Source organism: Babylonia areolata, chromosome 21, assembly GCF_041734735.1.
Source record: "Babylonia areolata isolate BAREFJ2019XMU chromosome 21, ASM4173473v1, whole genome shotgun sequence".
In the NCBI taxonomy this organism is placed as follows: domain Eukaryota; kingdom Metazoa; phylum Mollusca; class Gastropoda; order Neogastropoda; family Buccinidae; genus Babylonia; species Babylonia areolata.
Genome location: NC_134896.1, coordinates 26964683 through 26984857, shown reverse-complemented (window position 1 = coordinate 26984857; position 20175 = coordinate 26964683). Strand labels below are relative to the sequence as shown.

The 20175-nt window shown below is 42.1% G+C and overlaps 1 protein-coding gene across 2 annotated transcripts; it reads left to right on the top strand.

Moving 5' to 3' along the window:
• Positions 1 to 3406: 3406 nt before the first annotated feature.
• Positions 3407 to 19256, top strand: LOC143296260 (papilin-like). 2 transcript variants are annotated; one of them, XM_076608096.1, is made up of 5 exons: positions 3407 to 3532; positions 8549 to 8634; positions 14231 to 14403; positions 14969 to 15059; positions 15516 to 19256. In XM_076608096.1, exons 2-5 carry the CDS (start codon positions 8556 to 8558, stop codon positions 18185 to 18187), a joined length of 3015 nt encoding a protein of 1004 aa, XP_076464211.1. In that variant the 5' UTR covers positions 3407 to 3532; positions 8549 to 8555; the 3' UTR covers positions 18188 to 19256. The 2 variants fall into 2 exon arrangements, with proteins under 2 accessions (XP_076464211.1, XP_076464212.1); XM_076608097.1 differs by having other exon boundaries at positions 14234 to 14403; positions 15516 to 19252.
• The last annotated feature ends 919 nt before the right edge of the window (positions 19257 to 20175 follow it).

The following is a 20175-nucleotide window of genomic DNA, read 5'->3' as shown; positions in this document are numbered from 1 at the left end:
TACGGGATCCACGCGATCAACTGATTAATAATATTCGAGGTAAATTATTCAAAATATTTCAGAGAGCGCTGTTTTTTGTTATTGTTGTTGCATCTCGATGTTCGGGCAGATCAGTTTGATCCATTTTACCAAAGAAAATGCATTCTGACAAAAAAAGAAGCAGTTTGGAACAGACTGCAAAATCTAAACATAGAACGTATCTAATTCATCGTACTGGGATAAACTGATCACGTGAGTCTGTATGTTTTGGAAAATCATACAAAAATAGGTATTCATCGTCAATTTCATTAGTATTATAGTCTCTCCATGTTCTCACGTACAGGCAAAGGTCTACTCGTCTTTGAGCTTAAAATTCACCCATGTACCCTCTGTTATCGGAAAATCATACAAAAACAGGAATTTATCGCAAATTTCAAAAATGTTACAGTCTCTACATATTCTCTATTACAGGTCAAGGGCAACACATCTTTGAGCTTAAAATCCATCCATGATGCCCTTTTGTTTCAATTCAATTCAATTCAAAATACTTTATTATCTGCTTCCACCAAAAACAGAAAATTTTCTTCAGGCTCACTTAAAATAAAATAAAATGCCCGTCAGCAAAAATCAAAGAGAAAAAAACAAACAACTGACACACCCTTCACTTATCACCATGCACACATCAATTATTATGTAATAATGTGAATAGGAGACCCAGCTGACTCCAGTCTGATCTAGTGAACGGAGAAAAATATAAATCAGTGATTCAGAAAGCAGACACGTTCAATCATTACAGTACTGGGATGTAATAGTTCCCGTGAACAGGAAAGAAAAAAAAGTTACAAAAAAGTAGTAGGACTTTCATCATTTTAAACACAGCAACCAAAGCAATACATCCTCACCCGGAGAGCCCTTTACTGGACACCAGAAGGACGGTAAGTGCGAGAGAGGAATACAGAATACAGAATACTTTATTATCTCAACAAGAGAAATTCATATGTGGTGCAAAACAGAAAGAAAACAATACAAGAAAATCACAGTCATTCAATATGTATATATATAAACCATATTAAGATATCAACCTGGTGCAAACCATCCATACGGTCAATAATCACAGTAGACAACAACAGAAACCCTTAAAAAGAAGAACATCTGGCACAGAACAAACGAACGAGAGCTCAATACCCTGAAGCACGCCTGGCGTGCCATTCAGAGTCTGGCCCAGAATAGACAAGAGTGGTGATTCTTCCTTGCTGATTGTATAAAAAGCAACAGCCGAGTGGTTAAAGCGTTGGACTTTCAATCTGAGGGTCCCGGGTTCGAATCTCGGTAACGGCGCCTGGTGGGTAAAGGGTGGAGATTTTTCCGATCTCCCAGGTCAACATATATGCAGACCCGCCAGTGCCTAAACCTCCTTCGTGTGTATACGCACACAGAAGATCAAATACGCACGTTAAAGATCCTGTAATCCATGTCGGCGTTCGGTGTGTTATGGAAACAAGAACATACCCAGCATGCACACCCCCGAAAACGGAGTATGGCTACCTACATGGCGGAGTAAATAAATAAAAACGATCATACACGTAAAATGTTAAATGTTTGTCTGAGTGTGTATGTGTGCGTGCCTGAAATCTGATTGAATGACACAGGAAACGAATGATGAGCGCCCAATGGTAGCCGTCAGTCGGCTCAACCCAGGTAGGCAGCCTGTGGTGTAAATGACCCCGTGATCGTAAAGCGCTCAGAGCTTGGTCTCCGACCGAGGATAGGCGCTATATAAGTATCCATATCAACAAGAAAAAACGAAAACATACAGGACCAAAGCCTCGACAACACCACCATTCACGGAAAAGACCACAGCCACGAACAACTTTACCTTAGGCGCGAAATGCCAATAGGTAGTTAAACTCACCACTACAGGTATGTAAAACAGCAACTAGAGGTTATATCAATGCATTCTAATAGAAGGCCATTTGTTTTCCCTGTCAAATTCCAGCAGGGATGGAAAAGTAAACACATGTATAACGTTCACACACGCTCACCATTTGCAAGTAGACCAGACCAGTCTTCAAAGTAAATATGTGGACAACATGTATTGTGGGAAGCTGTTTTAGTGGTTGTAGGTTACAGGAGACGGGGTTTATGGGTCCTGTAGGTGTTCGCTGGTGTGTAAAACAGGATTAATGTATTTTCACATATGTGGTATAAGACGTGTGTGTGTGTGTGTGTGTGTGTGTGTGTGTGTATGTATGTGTGTGTGTGTGTGAGTGCGCTCGCGCGCCCACTGACGCACGTGCATACTTATTTCCTTGTTCTGTTAAACTTTAAATGAGTGTACAACGACACACACTGGTGGACCGATGGCCTGATGGTAAAACACCTGACTGGGAAGCCACGACCAATACTGTTTACCCCCCTTCCCCCTTGTATAATGATCTGGATGCTAGCCGTTCGAGAGAGTCTCGATGATAAACCGATATCCAATAGGCAGCATGCAGTTAGCACATGTAAAAGAACCCACGACAACAAGATTTATCACTGACAAAGTTCTGTAGACAGTATAAAAGAAAGAAAAACTGGTGGCATCAGACAAATCACATGATGCACTCTCCCCAAAGAGAGCAGCAAGGATTTCACACAAAGAAACCTGTCGTGAAAAAAAGAAGAGAAGAAACCTCTCGTAAATGAAGTATATCACAGGACAATGCAGCATATATTTTCTCATTCTCTCTCTCTATATAGACAATTATACACACTATATACATGTGTGTGTGTGTGTGTGTGTGTGTGTGTGTGTGTGTGTGTGTGTGTTTGCGCTTACACACATGCAAACTTACACGGAGATCACAAACGCGTACGTACACGCCCGCGCGCGAGCACACACACGCACACACACACACACACACACACACACACACACCGTCACACACACACACACACACACACACACACACACACACACACACACACACACACACACACACTGTCTAATAACATTTCTAGTGAATAGGCGTTAAACTGAAGATCTTCACACACACACACACACACACACACACACTGAAACTCCACTCAGTAGTCGATATAAACATTCTCCCCTTAAAATGGGAAGAGAAGCAACGTGCACAAGGGGAGTGGATGTGGGAGAAGAGGGAGTGGGGTTTGGGTGACATACAACTTGCAGTGTGTACAAGTCACAAGCTGGCAAATCTCGTCTCTGTGTGTGACGTCATTCACGCTTGGCAACTACCGGTATCGTCATGACCAATCAGAACAGAGCACAGGACGAGTGAATCTGCCTCTGGGTTGGTTGAATATACAACGTCATCTGACTGTGGAGGAAAGGAGGTGGGGGAGGAATGACGTAGCGGGAAGGGGGAGTAGGGTGTCTCTTGTTTTTTGTGTGTTTTTTTCTGTGCAAAACAGTCCGCTATATAAGAGATGTGCTGCAATGCGTGGAAAACATAATCGAAGTGGACGTCTGCGGGGGGGAACAATAAGAACACACCGCAGCCAAAGATTCTAAGAGCTTTACTAACAGGCGGACACAAGCGTGGTGAGTATAACACAACATTTTCTCGCAATGTTCAACGTTAGCATTATTTTTACATCTCCTATTCTATGAGACAATGTATGGTTTGTTGTGGCAGTTTGCCAGAGAATGAAAAAAAAAAAAAGTACCAGTACATGAGACCGAGTTGTAGTTTGTGCATGATTCTTGTAAACATGGTTTGTCTGCTTTTGAAGCTGTAATTATGTCATTGACTCCAGTAAGTCTACCAGAAGAATTCAAATGAAATCAAAACTACTTTATCAGTCCACATGGAATTTAACTTGTGCAATCATGATCACAGTCTCGTTGTAAACACCAACATAAAACGATCATGCAAACTATAAAAAGACACCCAAACTGGTCAAATAAGACAATAAGGTATATCACAACTATGTATACAAATAAATAAATATCCAGCAAAAAAATCATAAAGAGAAGTTGAATGCACGCACACACACACACACACACACACACACACACACACACACACATATGCATGGACGCACCTACGCACGCACACAACATATATCACGCTAATAATTCAGCAAGTCAACATTAAGATACATGAAATCCATCACTGTGACGAACACTTGCAGTAACGCTCAGTTGCCCGTGCTCAGCCACACATTCCCACATAAATGCACGCAAAATGACAGGACCCTGACATTCTCCTGCTGGTAAAGTTCAGGGGGTGGGGCGTGGGATTTGTGTCATGGTCCTGTGAGTGAGTGTATTGCATGCTTTGATTACGTGCGCGAATGGCCGTGGGAATGAATTAATTCATGTATCGAGATGTTCTCCCGCGTGCAGCCTGCCACTTCTGTCTGACCGTCGACTGTCATAATGAAGTGGGCCTGTTTCGTCTGTGGTTATCAAAATTGTTATGTCTTTTAGTCAGTTTTCTACTGTACAAGTCGCTGAAAGTGTCATGTATCGTACCCATCACCCCACCCGCTTTCTTAATGACTTTTTCCTGCCTGTCTTTGTCATGTTTGGTCAAGTTTCCTCCCCAGCACAGGGCGCCATAGATAAAACGCTGAAAAAAAACAGATGTGTAAAACATTTGGAGCATCTGCTTGCACACATTAAAAGACTGCATTTTTTATGACTGTACATGGGATGTTGCTCTTTTTAAATAGTGCAGTGAAATTTTATTTCCGCGAAAGCTTATTGTCAGTTATCACACCAAGATATTTCTATGAGTGTACTTGTTCAACCACTTCATTTTTTATGATGATTCTAGCTTAAACATTGGGTGTGGGGGGTGGGGGTGGGGGGTTGAAGTCAATTACAAGTTCTTTGGTTTTGCCAACATTCAGTTAAGGTATTTTTCATCACATCACACCAGTTCACAAATCTGTCAATTTCTCTTCGGTAATCAGCGTCATCGTCATTAGTAATCAGTCCTGTCACTGAATCCGGAATCATCTGCAAAGTTGACTAGTGACGTGAATTAGACAAACGTCTGCACTCAGCCGTGTACAAGGTAAATAGAAATGGTGTTGTCGTTTTTCTGAAGTCAGTTACAAGTTATTTTGTTTTGCCAACATCCAGTAAAGGTATTTTTCATCACATCACACCAGTTCACAAATCTGTCAATTTCTCTTCAGTAGTCAGCGTCAACGTCATTAGTAACCAGTCCTGTCACTGAGTCCGGAATCATCTGCAAAGTTGACTAGAGACGTGAATTAGACAAACGTCTGCACTCGGCCGTATACAAGGTAAATAGAAATGGTGAGCGCACTGTGCCTTGTGGCGCGCCAGTGTTTGTAAAAGAAACAGTAAACATAAAATCATTTAATTTCACAAACCGGGGACTTTTAATAAGATAGTCTAAAACCCCGGCATAAAATAGTCGGAAAAGCGAGTCCCATGTGTATAAACGTTTTTGCTAAGAGGTGAGGTTGAATAGTATTAAAAGCACTAGGAATGACAAATGACATAATAATAATAATAATAATTCATAGCCTTTCTATGGCGCGATATCCAGTACTAATGCTGCTCAAAGCGCCTTACATCATCGAGCCAGATATAAACATAACATAAAACATTAAGCTTACAACAGCTCAATCCAATGCGTTCACAGAATGAATTAAAAAAAAAGATGATCCACCAAACAATAAAAATATCAAGTAAATAATGCTTAGATTAAAAAGAAATACATTCCTTAAAAACACACATTTTTAGACACACACATACATGCGCGCGCGCACTCACACTATTTGTACGCGCTGTAAGTCAACCGTTAGAAAATTCTAATAAGTCTGTGTTGATGGCTTAATTTGTGTAACAACAGCGAGTGCAGGTTGTCAGAACTGGAACTGCATTGAAACGAAACAATCACGTTTACACGCAAACACCCACCCACCCACACAGAAGAGAGAGAGAGGCGGATATATTTACACTGAAAGTAAAGGGCTGTACAGTGTATGTATGCAAAAAAATATTGCAAATAAAAGAGGATTACAGACTTTATCAAAAAGAAATCTTTTTCGAAGACCCATTCCGATTCTCTCAAAGCAGTTTATTACAATTTACTTCTCTCTCTTTTTTTTTTAAATTAAAAAAGGCACAGGATTGAGAACATATTTGAAAACTTATGTACCGACTTACCAACCGAAATGGTCATTCTAACACATCCATAATGTGAAAATAAAAGATTCTGATATCTGTTTTAAAATGCACACGTGAAAAGAAGCCCCAAAAGAAGAGAAACACACACACACGCACACGCACGCACGCACGCACACACACACACACACACACACACACACACACTCTTACAGACATGCACAAACACTCAAGTTATCACAGTGTACACATGCATAAACGCTAAGCCTGTAAGAAAAGATGCATACATAAAAACACTGCTACATTGAAAACACAACATTGCTAGATCTGTCTTTGTTGTTTATCAGTAAAAGGAAATACCATTCAAGTTAATACCAAGCTTGGTTAAAATTAGCAAGGGACCACACAGTCAGCATTTAATGTGATTTTTGTTTGCTTGTTTGTTTTGTTAAGTCCGATTTAGACCGAGGAATTCATCATTGGAGTCAGACACGACATCTAAAACTGTCGGGTACGCTTATCGCAAAATAATACGAGACACGCCGCTTTCATGACGACTTGATCTCTAGGTCTCCTCCCTCTTCCCGCCCCCGACCATTTCAGTTGAACCCGTTTACAAGCCAGTCACTGAGCAGCTATTTGTACTCGTGCTATGGTACTGAGTTTTAAGTCTTACGTAGATCAGTCTCTTTTCAGTCCTGGTCCAGCATAATCATGATTGCTCTGATTGTTCAGTTCAGTACTTGTACTGCGGAGAGCAAATTACTGATGTCTATTGTGTGGAGGCAAAGCCCCAATATTGTATGGGGTCTATAAGCTTAATGGAAGTAAGCTCAGCAGCAGCAGCATTCGCGTGAGACTGGATTGCTGCCTGTTGGTGTTAACGCCGTCGAAATTTAATAGCGTCTGTGGTGACAGTCCAGTCCTGGAACGGCGTTCTCATTTGCAGACCTCGCTTCGGAAAGTTGGAGTTGGAATGGCAGCAACGTGTGATACAGGTTGAGTTTAAAGACCTGTTGGCGTGACGCCTTTAAGGTGAGATTGTTCGGGGCTGAAATCTTGCTCCATGGAAAGTAATGTGGTTGCACAGTGTGCCTTCATGCCCCGTCTTCTATCGACAGGCTGTGTGGTCCGCTTTTCCTTCAGCTCGGTCTTTTACAGTCTGTCTCCATGGGGCACGATCCTCGGCAATGTTTTTGAAAAGAAGTGGGGGAAGAATTTAAAAAAAAAAAAAAAAAAATTACATGAGTAGAAGTCAGCAGCGTTGTGGCGGAGCGAGGCGGCAGGCATGGGAGTAACTTCCATGACTTTCAGAAACGCAGATCAACGATTTTTAATAATACTAACAACCGAAGTCGTGCCGCTTGCTAGGAGACTCAAAATCACAAGCAAAGGTTGTGGGTCCATGCAGAGGGGTCGGACAAAAGAACCCCTGGGCTGTGTTTATAGCAGTTTACTTTTCTTTCTTCTCTCTCAGTCTCTTTCGGCAGGGTTAAGTGGGGATAGGCCATGGTCACGGTAAGCTGCCAGGACAAATCTCCGTTCTCCTGGGGGGAAAAAAGAAACCCTTCACCTGGAAAACTTGAGTGCGGGTGCCTGCTTGATGTGCGAAGTAATTTTTTTTTTCTCTAAACCCCCAAAACAGATGAACGTAATCGACCCCCTAAACTGTTCTGTCAAGTGACTGGCTTTTGCTTGTAAGGATGCATCCACTGTGGAAAAAGCAACAATTTTACCGAATAAGGAACAAGAAATAAGGAATAAGGAAAAAACTGCCCTACAAAATATTCTGATGCATATGCATGTTTGTAGGCACAGACTTAACGCGTTGCTGTGAAACAAAAAACAAACCAAACATGCTAGAACAATTGCATAAAATCGGTGCACGTCGAAATAGCAGCCCACGAACTCCAAATGAATATGCAGAAACATGTGACTGCAAAAGCAATTTGCCATACTCAAAACAGAGCAAACGAAGCAGTGCATGTATGACCCTATTTATAACATATTTTGAGTGAGCCGATATTGGGTCCCCATTGCTCCGGCTGGAACATAAGGCACCAGTAAATCTTACCCAGTCATTTCAGTCTTGACAAACCGGCTGATTTCGATCCAAGTCTTGCCTGCTGTTTTCATATCCTCTTACACAGTTTTAGCTGATGGTATGCATATGCAGAAAGTCAGTTATGAAAATCAAATCACACGAAGCAGTGCATATAGCCTATCACCATACAACCTTTTTTGAGTAAGGTGATATGATGCAGTGACAGATTTCAGTAACAGTTGACTACCCAATGTGTGTGTGTCAGTGTGTCTGTGTGTTGGGTGTGGGAATATGTATTTGAAGGAAACTTTAAGACAAGCCGTTGAAACGTATTCATGATTCTCATGATTATTTTTTACAATGTAATTTGGTGCCTAAAATGTCAGTGAAACTGGTTTGTGCAGATCCACGATGTATCACGTCATTCTCAGAACTCTCTTTGTCCTTTTGCTGACCTATGACGTCATTTCTGACAGTCTTGGAGACCTCCGTAAGTGACGACGTATTTTGTTTGCTTGTGTGTTCAGATGTTCGATTTATTTTATGAAAAATTGACTTAGCCGAAAATAAAGTTATCACCTTAAATTTCACAGTTAGCTAACACAGATTGTAAGCTGGTTCTTTATTTCTCATTAGTTCACGACTGTGATTTCGATTTATACACTCACACAGGACTTGATATATATATATATATATATATATATATATATATATATATATATAAGGTTGGTCACTGATTATTACCCAGCTCCAACTCGCACTAAACCGCTTTGCTGAACTGGATTGAGGCATTATACCTACATAAATTATGGCCCAAGGAAAAATGATGATGATGACATGCGTTTGAATGAATTCGCGCGCCGATGTGCTCTGTGTGTGTATGCACGCGCGCGCGTGTGTTGACAGAAAGAGAGGGGGGGTGGGGGCTGGTGGGAGAGAACAAGAAATTTTATTATGCATCTCAGTCGACCTTGGGCCACGTTAACACAGTACACTAGAATGGAAGACAATGATGGGCTTGGAAATCATCAACCTTGGTCAAACCATTTGCGAAATCAACTACCTTGGTAACAAATAAACCTTGGTAACAAATCTGCGTGGCGCGTGTGAGTCACGGTGTTTGTGTGGCGCATGCACACTGATGTACCACTGAGAGAGGTTTTGAGAAATTCGACGGAAACTAAAAGCATATCTAAAAATAAATAAGTGAATAAACGAAATTCCTACGATACCATATCCCTCAGTTACATGTGGCCACGAGAATTTTAGCCCACGAACATAAAACAAGACGGAAAACAAGAAAGAAAGCGTTTAAAAAAAAAAAAAAAAAGAAGAAGTAAATAAATAAAATAATTTCTAAAAAAGAAAAAAAAGTCAGTGAATATAGGAACCACACCTGACATTCATTTGAAGATCTGCAATTCAATCTCAAAGGCCTAGGGGACTTCGTCGATACATAACAAGCCACAAAAAACGATATCAAACTTGCATCCGATTTAATTGTAACTAAGTTTTTCCCAGTTCCACGCGATGCAGTGCTATTTTCTTCCCCAGCCAAAAATGGCCCTGTAAATAACTAAATTGTTGCCTTTGGTTGTTGTTGTTTTTTGTTTGTTTGTTTGTTGTTGTTTTTGTTTGTTTGTTTGTTTTTGTATGCAGCGATTCTGTGTGATTTTGATTATTGCGTCCCAGCAATAAACATGTCACATCCTCACGTAAAATACTTCTCACGCCACGAGCCCAAGCTTCCTCGCCTGTTTGGGCAGATAAAAATAGTCTGCACAGATCACTCCCAAAACCACGGGAAGCTTACAGTCTCTGTGGTTTGAGTTCTATACCTGCTGTGGTTGCAGGTGCTGTCCTTGATCTCTTTGAATTCAGATTAAAATTAAACTGTTTATGTCAGTTTTTCCGGCCATAATCGCTCGGATTATTTCCGTGGCGCACGTGTCGTGGCGGATGTGAAAAGTGAAGGTTATTTTTGTTGTTTCCCCCGGCGGAGAGGGTGGGGGAGTGATTAACTTACATCACCAGATTGATTTGGACTGTATACTTTATGTTTATAGTAAGCCTTTTCCTGACATGAGCCATGAATGCGCAGATTTAATTTGTTGTTCAGTGAATAAATAGACACGCATGGTCAAGGAAATTCACAGAATCACAGCAGAAGCTCTGTTCGTGAGATGTATAACACTGAGACGAAGTATAATAACGTGATGATACAATCAGAAAAAAAGGTACGCAGGTCCATGCGTACGAACACGCATGCACAAGCCACGACCATTATAGGGTTGAAACTACAATAAGGAAAAGAAAAATGTAAACGAGGGGGGTGGGAGTGGGGTGGGGACGAAAATAAAGAAAAAGAAAAAAAGGGTCAACAACAAAACTGACGTTTAAGTGATCATAGAGGTCACCATGCAGAAGAAGGTCGCGAACCTGTGTATACCCTTCCTACTCAACTTGGTGATTGCCTCCTACGCTTCTCTCCGTCTCTCATGTATTGCACGTTTTCACATGCAATCGTCCTGCGGAGGCGTAACAGTAAAACACGGGATTTGGTTGGTAGCTTTCTGCACCACCCACCATTAATATTTTGGTCCTAAAATCAGTTCCTGCGTGGGCCTGGTACGGTACCACCCGTGGCTAGCGAAATGGATGAAACGACTGTAAAAGTCTCTCGGAGTCTTGCGTCCCAACCTGTTTGACCCCGCCCGTGTTGGCCTGATGTTTCAATCATTCTGTCCGTTGACAGCGACTGAACATGCCGCCATAAACAACCTGGAAGTCACGAACGGTGCTTGTTTTGACACTTATTTCAGCTTGTCCTCCACCTCCACCCTCCCTCTCCCTCCTCCTACACTTCAGGCCTGCTCTAAAATTCGAGGTCAAACACTTGTCACGTGGCAAGTTTCAGTGAGTCCGAACCCACTGAGATGTATCTATTTTTTAGATCAGTGGTCCGAAACCAACCTTGCAAACTACTTTTTGTTTGGTTCTGGTTGTTTTTGTTGTTGTTGTTGTTTTTCTTTGTTACTGTTTTGTTGTTGTTTTTTGTTTTTAGTGTGAGTGATGGTGTGCGTGGGCGCGCGCGCGCGCGCGCGTGTGTGTGTGTGTGTGTGTGTGTTCCATCGTTTCATTGCAGTTTGTCGTCTTACTGTTCAAAGAGAGAAGAAGAAAATCCTCTTTTTTTCTCATATGTGTAGAATCGTTGTTCAGTTGAGTATAGTCGGTCTTTTGTAGTATTGGTCTTAATTTTTGATTTGCTGCATCTGTTATTATTTTTAGGAGTATGTCATATGTATTAACTGTTGTGCAGCTTGTCATCCCCCCACCCCCTCTTTCTCTCTCTTTCTCTCTCTCTCTCCCTCTCACTCACTCTCACTAAATCTGAATAACAGAGAAGTGGAGGAATATAAACAGGAAAATCCCTTCATTCTGCCTGACATATCTCAGTCGAAGACCATTAAATTCTGTTGGGCCTTATACGACTCATTGACCATTTCTTAGGTCTGACATGACTCAAAGACCATTTCTTAGGTCTGAGTCAAATGCTACTTGTTATATCCGATATGCCTCAAGGACCATTTGTTATGTCTTACATGAGTTAAAGGCTAATTGTTATGTCTGACGTGAGTCAAGGGCCATTCGTTATGCCTGACATGATTCACAGGCCACTTGCTATGTATGACATGAGTTAAAGGCTATTTGTTGTGTCTGACGTGAGTCAAAGGCTACTTGCTATGTATGCATGAGTTAAAGGCTATTTGTTGTGTCTGACGTGAGTCAAAGGCTACTTGCTATGTATGCATGAGTTAAAGGCTATTTGTTGTGTCTGACGTGAGTCAGAGGCTACTCGCTATGTATGGCATGAGGTAAAGACTGTTTGTTGTGTCTGACATGAATCAAAGGCTACTTGCTACGTATAGCACCAGTTAAAGACTATTTGTTGTGTTTGACTTGAGTCAAAGGCTACTTGTTATGTATTTATGAAAGGAAAAAAACTGAGTTATGAATTGGTGTATGAAACGAGGCCACAGGGGGTGCTACTGTGTGAAGTGTTATTCTAATATCTATGATACTGGTGCTTCTTTGAAGACCGGGCGCATGACAAAATAACAACACAGGAAAAGAGAAAGGAACGAACTGCCTTTGATAACCTTGTTATAACTTTAGCGTCAGTCGAAATTTAAATAATGTTTGTGCACTGGAAAGTTGTGTTGTAATTGCGACTGGCTGAAAGCTTAAAAAAATATAAAAAAAAAAAAAAAAAAAAAAAAACACGAAAAGGGATACAAATAAATAAAACCGGTGCTGTTTTGTCACGATGTAGCAACTTGCATTTATGGAACAAGGAAGCCGCAAAGTGACAGAAAAAATGTGCAGTATGTAACAGACCATTGAATATGAAATTGTTGTTTTTTATGTATATTATTGAACACACATACCTGTCAGGGAACGGTATGCCTGCCTTTTAATGTGTATTGTGATAGTGGATCAAAACAATAACAACACGTGAGGAAAATAACATCAACAAAAACCAAATACACGTGTCTCAGTATAAACCCAGGACAGTTATTTATGCATGGTGAGCAGCACGACAGTGGCGGAAAACAAGTGCACATGTCTTTATAATCCAGACCCTATGTCTTCAATTGTTTCCCGAAACAAGCAGGACTTATGATAAAGTTACAAACCTTCGATCCCATTGACTCTTTTCATTGTAATTTAATGGGGTCAGAGATAACTCTAAGCGGGTCACTCTAATGCTGCTGTTTCTTATCAACTCTATCGCAAAAAACAATAAAAGGCAGGCATTCCGTGCCCTTCTGGTCATAATCGTCCAAGTTTCTAGAACACCATGGAAGTGTCGGGGATCACGAAGTGGTGAAGGGAAATAACTCTTCTTCGTAGAGGCGATTCCCACTGAAGATCCGATACAGGACACTCTTTTTTTCTTTTTTTTTTAAGTGTTCGTTCTTGAAATTTTAAGAACTTGACGTCTCAAGGACTCGCTCGATCAACATGCAGTGTTGTCCTTTACGTTTTTAAGAGCGATATCAGAATCCCTGAACAAGGAGGAAGTTTAAGTCTAAAAGCTCTGCCCTTATTGAAATTGGTACCTGAACTATATATATATATATATATATATATATATATATATATATATATATAAAACTTACGCAAAGGGAGGTTGAGGAACGAATGCCTGTTAAGTATACCCTTATAGAAACACCATTCGTTAACACTTTGTGAAGGAAAAGTATAGGCCTATAAACGAAGTTGAAAACACTAAACAAGTCGCTGCTCAGCGCGGGCTCGTTTATTCTGACGTTTAACTCTCTCCATACGAATGGCGAAAGAGACGACGTTAACAGCGTTTCACCCCAATTACCATCATCAAAATATTGCAAGCGGAACGCTCTTATACTGAAGAGGTGAATGTTGACAAAGAATACCACAGTTCTGACGACGGAAGCTAAAGTTTGGGTCATTCAGATACCCACTGGACATCCGAGGGGTCTGTGTAGAGGAGAAGAGAGGACTGGCCGTACTGAGTGAGTTAAACTGTGCCTCACTCAGTTCTCAGTACACGGAAAACATAAAACAAAAACAAAACCACGAAACAGCCACTGGGCAAAACCAATAGTCATGATGCAGAGGAAAAGACAGCAAAATAAAACAGGAGGGAATCATTATATCAGTACAGCATGCACATTGCAGTCATGGTTACAAGAATGATAATTGTGCATTTACAACAGTGCACAGCGAGAGAAGAATGAGAGGAGAGAGAAAGTAAGGGGCAGATTGAGCGAAAGTGAGAGGGGGGGTGGGATGGATAATGATGATTATGACGTTCTTGAGAGAAAGTATAAATGTGCACTAGTACGTTATTTATGAAGTGAATTGAAACACACGACATTCACTATCATAAAAGAGAAACTCAGTGTAAATGTGCACGAGTACGTCATTTATGTAGTGAATCGAAACACTACACTACACTATCATACACTCAAGAAAGAGATCATCCATATACATATGAATTAATGGAGCGAAAAATCATAAATTAATTATTTTTTCTTCAGCAGGGTCGGGAGGACCCAGTTTCAGCCCGCCTGTGAAGCCTAGCTTGTCCAGGCAGCCAGAACCCAGCCCCAAATGCATGCTGGACTGTCCCAGAGGCTACGTGCCCTTCACATGTCTGTGCCAGCCTGAGTCTGACCCCTTCCCCTTTCTCTTCCCCGCCACGCCCTGCATGGTAAGTGACTGAGCGATGCTGATTTAAGTAACTGAAACTTTGAGTCGTGCTACGGTACATTAAAAGAACCGAGACACGAGTCGTGCAACAGTACATTTAAAGAACTGAAATTTGAGTCATGCTACGGTATATTTAAATAACTGAAACATGAGTCAAGCTATGGTACATTTAAAGAACTGAAACTGGAGTCATGCTACGGTGCATTAAAAGGACCGAAACTCGAGTCATGCTACGATACATGCAGTAAAGAACTGAAACTCGAGTCATGCTACGATACATGTAAAGAACTGAAACTCGAGTCATGCTACGGTATATTTAAAGGACTGAAACTTGAATCAAGCTACGGTACATTTAAAGAACTGAAACTTGAGTCATGTTACGGTACATTCAAAGAACTGAAACAGTAGTCATGTTACGGTACATTTAAATAACTGAAACTTGAGTCATGCTACGATACGTGATGTCCATACACAGATCGGGGCCAGGATATATTGTTAGAAATATGAATTTAACTGATGATATTCGTGTGTTTTATAACTGTACATGTAATGTTTGTGTGTTGCAGTTTGCCAACTGCCCGCAGGGACAAGCGTGTCAAATGAAGGAGGGGAAAGCCGTCTGTGTTGTGATTTCTAGCACCAGGCCTTCAGTGGATGGTAAGTGATGGACTGAATGCACAGATTAATTAACATTTCGTTTAAGAGTACAAATGTTTTTTCCTTTTTCCCTCTCACACTGATTCACAGACACACACTCTCTCTCTCTCTCTCTCTCTCTCTCTCTCTCTGTGACGAACTCCTACCCACTTCTTCAAACACACAAAAACATTCATGTGTTGCACAGGCCCGGTGTCCTTGCACATTTCAAGAATATTTGTCAGAAACACAAAGAGTTCAGAATAGAGGCAGCATTGGTACAACTTGAACATTTCATTGTACATGTTTTTATTGTTCCGCACAAGGGGTTCGGTGATATCCAAAGCATGGGTATTGATTGGAAAGATGGGGTGAGAGGAAGTGTGACACCATCAATTTCAGACAATCAAAACACAGACCCAGCCATCCCAAATGACGCCTGAATGTAACATCAGTCTGTTGTGCTGTCTTTTGCAGTTTGCAACCTGCCCGCAGACCCTGGACCATGCGAGGCGCTCATACCTAGCTTTTTCTTTGACAAGAAAGACGGCACCTGCAAGAACTTCACCTATGGAGGTTGTCAGGGCAATGAGAACCGCTTTGCTTCAAGAGAAGACTGTGAGAACACATGTATCGCGGACGTGCCCGCTGTGGAAATAGGTGGGACACAGACAGCAGGTGTCAGCAAACCTGTTGGAACCCCCCGCCCCACTACTGGCAAGCAGAACGAAATTTGTTCTTTGCCTGCACAGACAGGACTCTGCAGGGCGTATATCCCGTCCTTCTTCTTCAACTCCACAAGCGGTCAGTGTCAGAGCTATGTGTACGGGGGATGTGGAGGAAACCAGAACCGGTTCCCGTCTGTGCAAGCCTGTCAGGCAGCCTGTGGTGGTGCTGCTCCCTCAAGGTCAGGCTCCCAGTCTGCTGCAGGAAATAGTCCTGTGTTGTCCGCCAACACTGACTGTAACCTGCCCAAGGTGGTCGGACTGTGCAAAGCCTACATGCCTTCTTTCTTCTACAACACGAACTCAGGGCAGTGTGAGAACTTTGTGTATGGAGGATGTGGAGGAAACACCAACAGATTTGAGACCAAACAGCAGTGCGAGCAGAAATGCAAGCAAACAGGTACCACCACATCCAGTCATTCTTCAGCCAACCCAACTCCGTCTGGAGAAGCATATCAAGCCGTCCACTCCTCTACTGGCAAGCAGAACGAAATTTGTTCTTTGCCTGCACAGACAGGACTCTGCATGGCGTATATCCCATCCTTCTTCTTCAACTCCACAAGCGGTCAGTGTCAGAGCTTTGTGTACGGGGGATGTGGAGGAAACCAGAACCGGTTCCCGTCTGTGCAAGCCTGTCAGGCAGCCTGTGGTGGTGCTGCTCCCTCAAGGTCAGGCTCCCAGTCTGCTGCAGGAAATAGTCCTGTGTTGTCCGCCAACACTGACTGTAACCTGCCCAAGGTGGTCGGACTGTGCAAAGCCTACATGCCTTCTTTCTTCTACAACACGAACTCTGGGCAGTGTGAGAACTTTGTTTACGGAGGATGTGGAGGAAACGCCAACAGATTTGAGACCAAACAGCAGTGCGAGCAGAAGTGCAAGCAGACACACACCATCACACCTAGTCAGGGTCAGAACACCACATGTCAGCAGCCCAGAGAGGTGGGGCGGTGCAGAGCCAGGATTCAGCGATGGTACTTCAATCAGCAGTCTCAGACCTGTCAGATCTTTTACTACGGAGGCTGTGGTGGGAACGACAACAATTTTAACACTCAGGCAGATTGCGAACATCACTGTAGGCCAGTGCAAGTCATGGGTTCAGCAACAACTGTAAGCAGGAGCTCCGTGCTTTCAACCAACACTGACTGTAACCTGCCCAAAGTGGCCGGACTGTGCAAAGCTCACATGCCTTCTTTCTTCTACAACACAAACTCCGGGCAGTGTGAGAACTTTGTGTATGGAGGATGTGGAGGAAACGCCAACAGATTTGAGACCAAACAGCAGTGCGAGCAGAAATGCAAGCAAACAGGTACCACCACATCCAGTCATTCTTCAGCCAACCCAACTCCGTCTGGAGAAGCATCTCAAGCCGTCCACTCCTCTACTGGCAAGCAGAACGAAATTTGTTCTTTGCCTGCACAGACAGGACTCTGCAGGGCGTATATCCCGTCCTTCTTCTTCAACTCCACAAGCGGTCAGTGTCAGAGCTTTGTGTACGGGGGATGTGGAGGAAACCAGAACCGGTTCCCGTCTGTGCAAGCCTGTCAGGCAGCCTGTGGTGGTGCTGCTCCCTCAAGGTCAGGCTCCCAGTCTGCTGCAGGAGATAGTCCTGTGTTGTCCGCCAACACTGACTGTAACCTGCCCAAGGTGGTCGGACTTTGCAGAGCTCACATGCCTTCTTTCTACTACAACACGAACTCTGGGCAGTGTGAGAACTTCGTTTATGGAGGATGTGGAGGAAACGCCAACAGATTTGAGACCAAACAGCAGTGCGAGCAGAAGTGCAAGCCGACCAACACCACCTCACCAAACCATTCTTCATCTCCTGGAGCGGCATTGGGGAAAGTACTAGCTTCAAGAGATGGTAACAGGTTATCTGCTGACTGTAACTTGCCCAAAGCAGCAGGAGTTTGCAGAGCCTACATACCTTCCTTCTACTACAATAAGAATACGGGACAATGTGAACGGTTCATCTACGGAGGCTGTAGAGGAAACGCCAACAGATTTGAGACCAAACAGCAGTGCGAGCAGAGGTGCAAGCAGACACGCACCATCACACCTAGTCAGGGTCAGAACACCACATGTCAGCAGCCCAGACAGGTGGGGCGGTGCAGAGCCAGGATTCAGCGATGGTACTTCAATCAGCGGTCCACGAACTGTCAGATCTTTTACTACGGAGGCTGTGGTGGGAACGACAACAATTTCAAATCCAAGGCAGATTGTGAAGGACGTTGTGTCACCAAACGACTGAACGTTTGCAGAATGCCCAAGGTGGTAGGCCCATGCCGTGCTGCCTTCAGACGATATTTCTTCAATGCAGAAACTGGAAGATGCGAAAGATTCACATATGGCGGGTGTCGCGGAAATCAAAACAATTTCCAGACTTTCAGAGCCTGCAGCAGAAGATGCCGCAACAGTCAGAACTGACGTTCTGTTTCTTCATAATTCTGGACAAACTCATTACATGAGAGTTCAGTGCTTCTAAAGCAAAATGTGGACTATTTCAAGTTTACTTTGTGGTGAATGTACACACACAAACACACACACACACACGGGTATGGCTTGTAATGTTTTTAATGCAAGAATTGAATGGATTGTAAAACATTGATTTTCCCAATAATGTTGCTGTGGATCTGCAAAATAATGTGAGCCTTTGAAAATTGTGTGTGGCTATTCATGCATGCCGTGCGGTTAAAAGAAAGGGGTGGGGAAGGGGAGATAGTGAATGACAGGAACATTGATAAATGTTTCCATAAAAACTATTTCTTAATGATTAAACTTCTGAACAACAACGCTTACGTCTTTGTTAACTTTTTTGCATAGATCAGTAGTTGATCACTCATTTCCAAAACAAAACAAAACAAACCACCAAATATTTAAAACACTGCTCGATTAGCTGGAGAAATAGTATACTCTGGGTTGGGTGCTGCTGCTTTATGCAGTTATTCATCAGTATGGACTGTTTGCACTTATTTTTTGTTTTTAATCTCAAGGTAAAAACTGAACTGCTGGCACCTCTCCAGAGCTTAGCTCACTGTCATAAGTTTAAATGGTGTTACTAAATGTTTTCATGGTTCATGTTAAAATAATTTTTCAGCAGTTTGAGGTGTCATACAATGGCTATATAATTAATAGTGTTCATGTCACTTGTCGATGTTTCTGTTGTAGTTTGTGTCGTGGTATGACTGTCCATTAAGCAATTACATGAAATCTGATGAGCTACTGAGCTTTATTATGAACATTATTTCATTAGGTGCTACCGAGCTTCCATCATACAAGTGTAGTGTTGTTGTTTGTGAACATTATTTAATTATAACAGATGTACAATGGTCAATGCCTTGTGAATCAATTGAATGAAGTGTATTTGTTGGAACAACACATTGGCTTGGGGCATGAATTTGTAATGAGATTAAAGATGGTAATTCAAGTCATTGATTACACATTTTGGTTTGGTTAATGAAGACACTCAGCTACTCTTTCTCTCTCTCTCTATATATATATCTATATATATAATTATATATATGTGTGGTTTTTGGGGTGTTTTTTTTTTATATGTGTGTGTTAATGTCAATTGGGGTCAAGGTATTGACCATTTCTATCACTTTTAAGACAGAATTTGAAGTGGCATTTTGACTAAAGGAACTTTGCGCCAGTTGTCACCTGAACAGTGGGGTGATTGCAACTCCACTGGTTTCCCAAACGTTTTCCCTGACTGAAGTTTTATCATCCCAAGTTACGTGATGTTTACTTTGCATTCATCTGAATTGACAGTGGTCCTTGAACCACTTTACTTCATCACAACATCCAGCGCTCCTATATAAATTCATTTACCATTATCATTTGAGCAGTGTTCATGGTGTATATACAAGTCAACTTTGTTGCACGACTGCCTTTCCTCAGAAGTCATATTCTTGCTCCAGTGGGTGCTGTGAAGGAGGGTGTTCATGTTTCTTTAACTTGAACATCAATACAGATAACAGGATGTCAAGAATGCATTCTGCATAACACATTTTAGATTTAACACAGTAGAAAATTTTCACAAGTATAAACAAAACTGGCTCTGGAGTAAGGAAAATACCCCAACTTTCCTTGAAGCCCATATGCTGCTGCTGGGATCAAAATATGTACCTTCAGAGTGGAAACCAAGAGGTAACCAATAAGCCACCATGTCAGTCTAGCCCCTGTGAAGACATGGAGCTGATACAAAACACAATCAGATCTCAGGTTCAAATCTCAGATGGGTAAATATCTGCTCTGCTGCATCTTCTTTCAAGGAAATGCTAAATTTAGTTGTGAACTGACAAATTAACAGAAGAGATAGAAATGTGCAATCCTCAACAACACCCTCTAGCTTGAAAATTTTCCAGGCCACGGGAAAAACATCGACTCAAAGCATTGCACATAGATAACTGAAA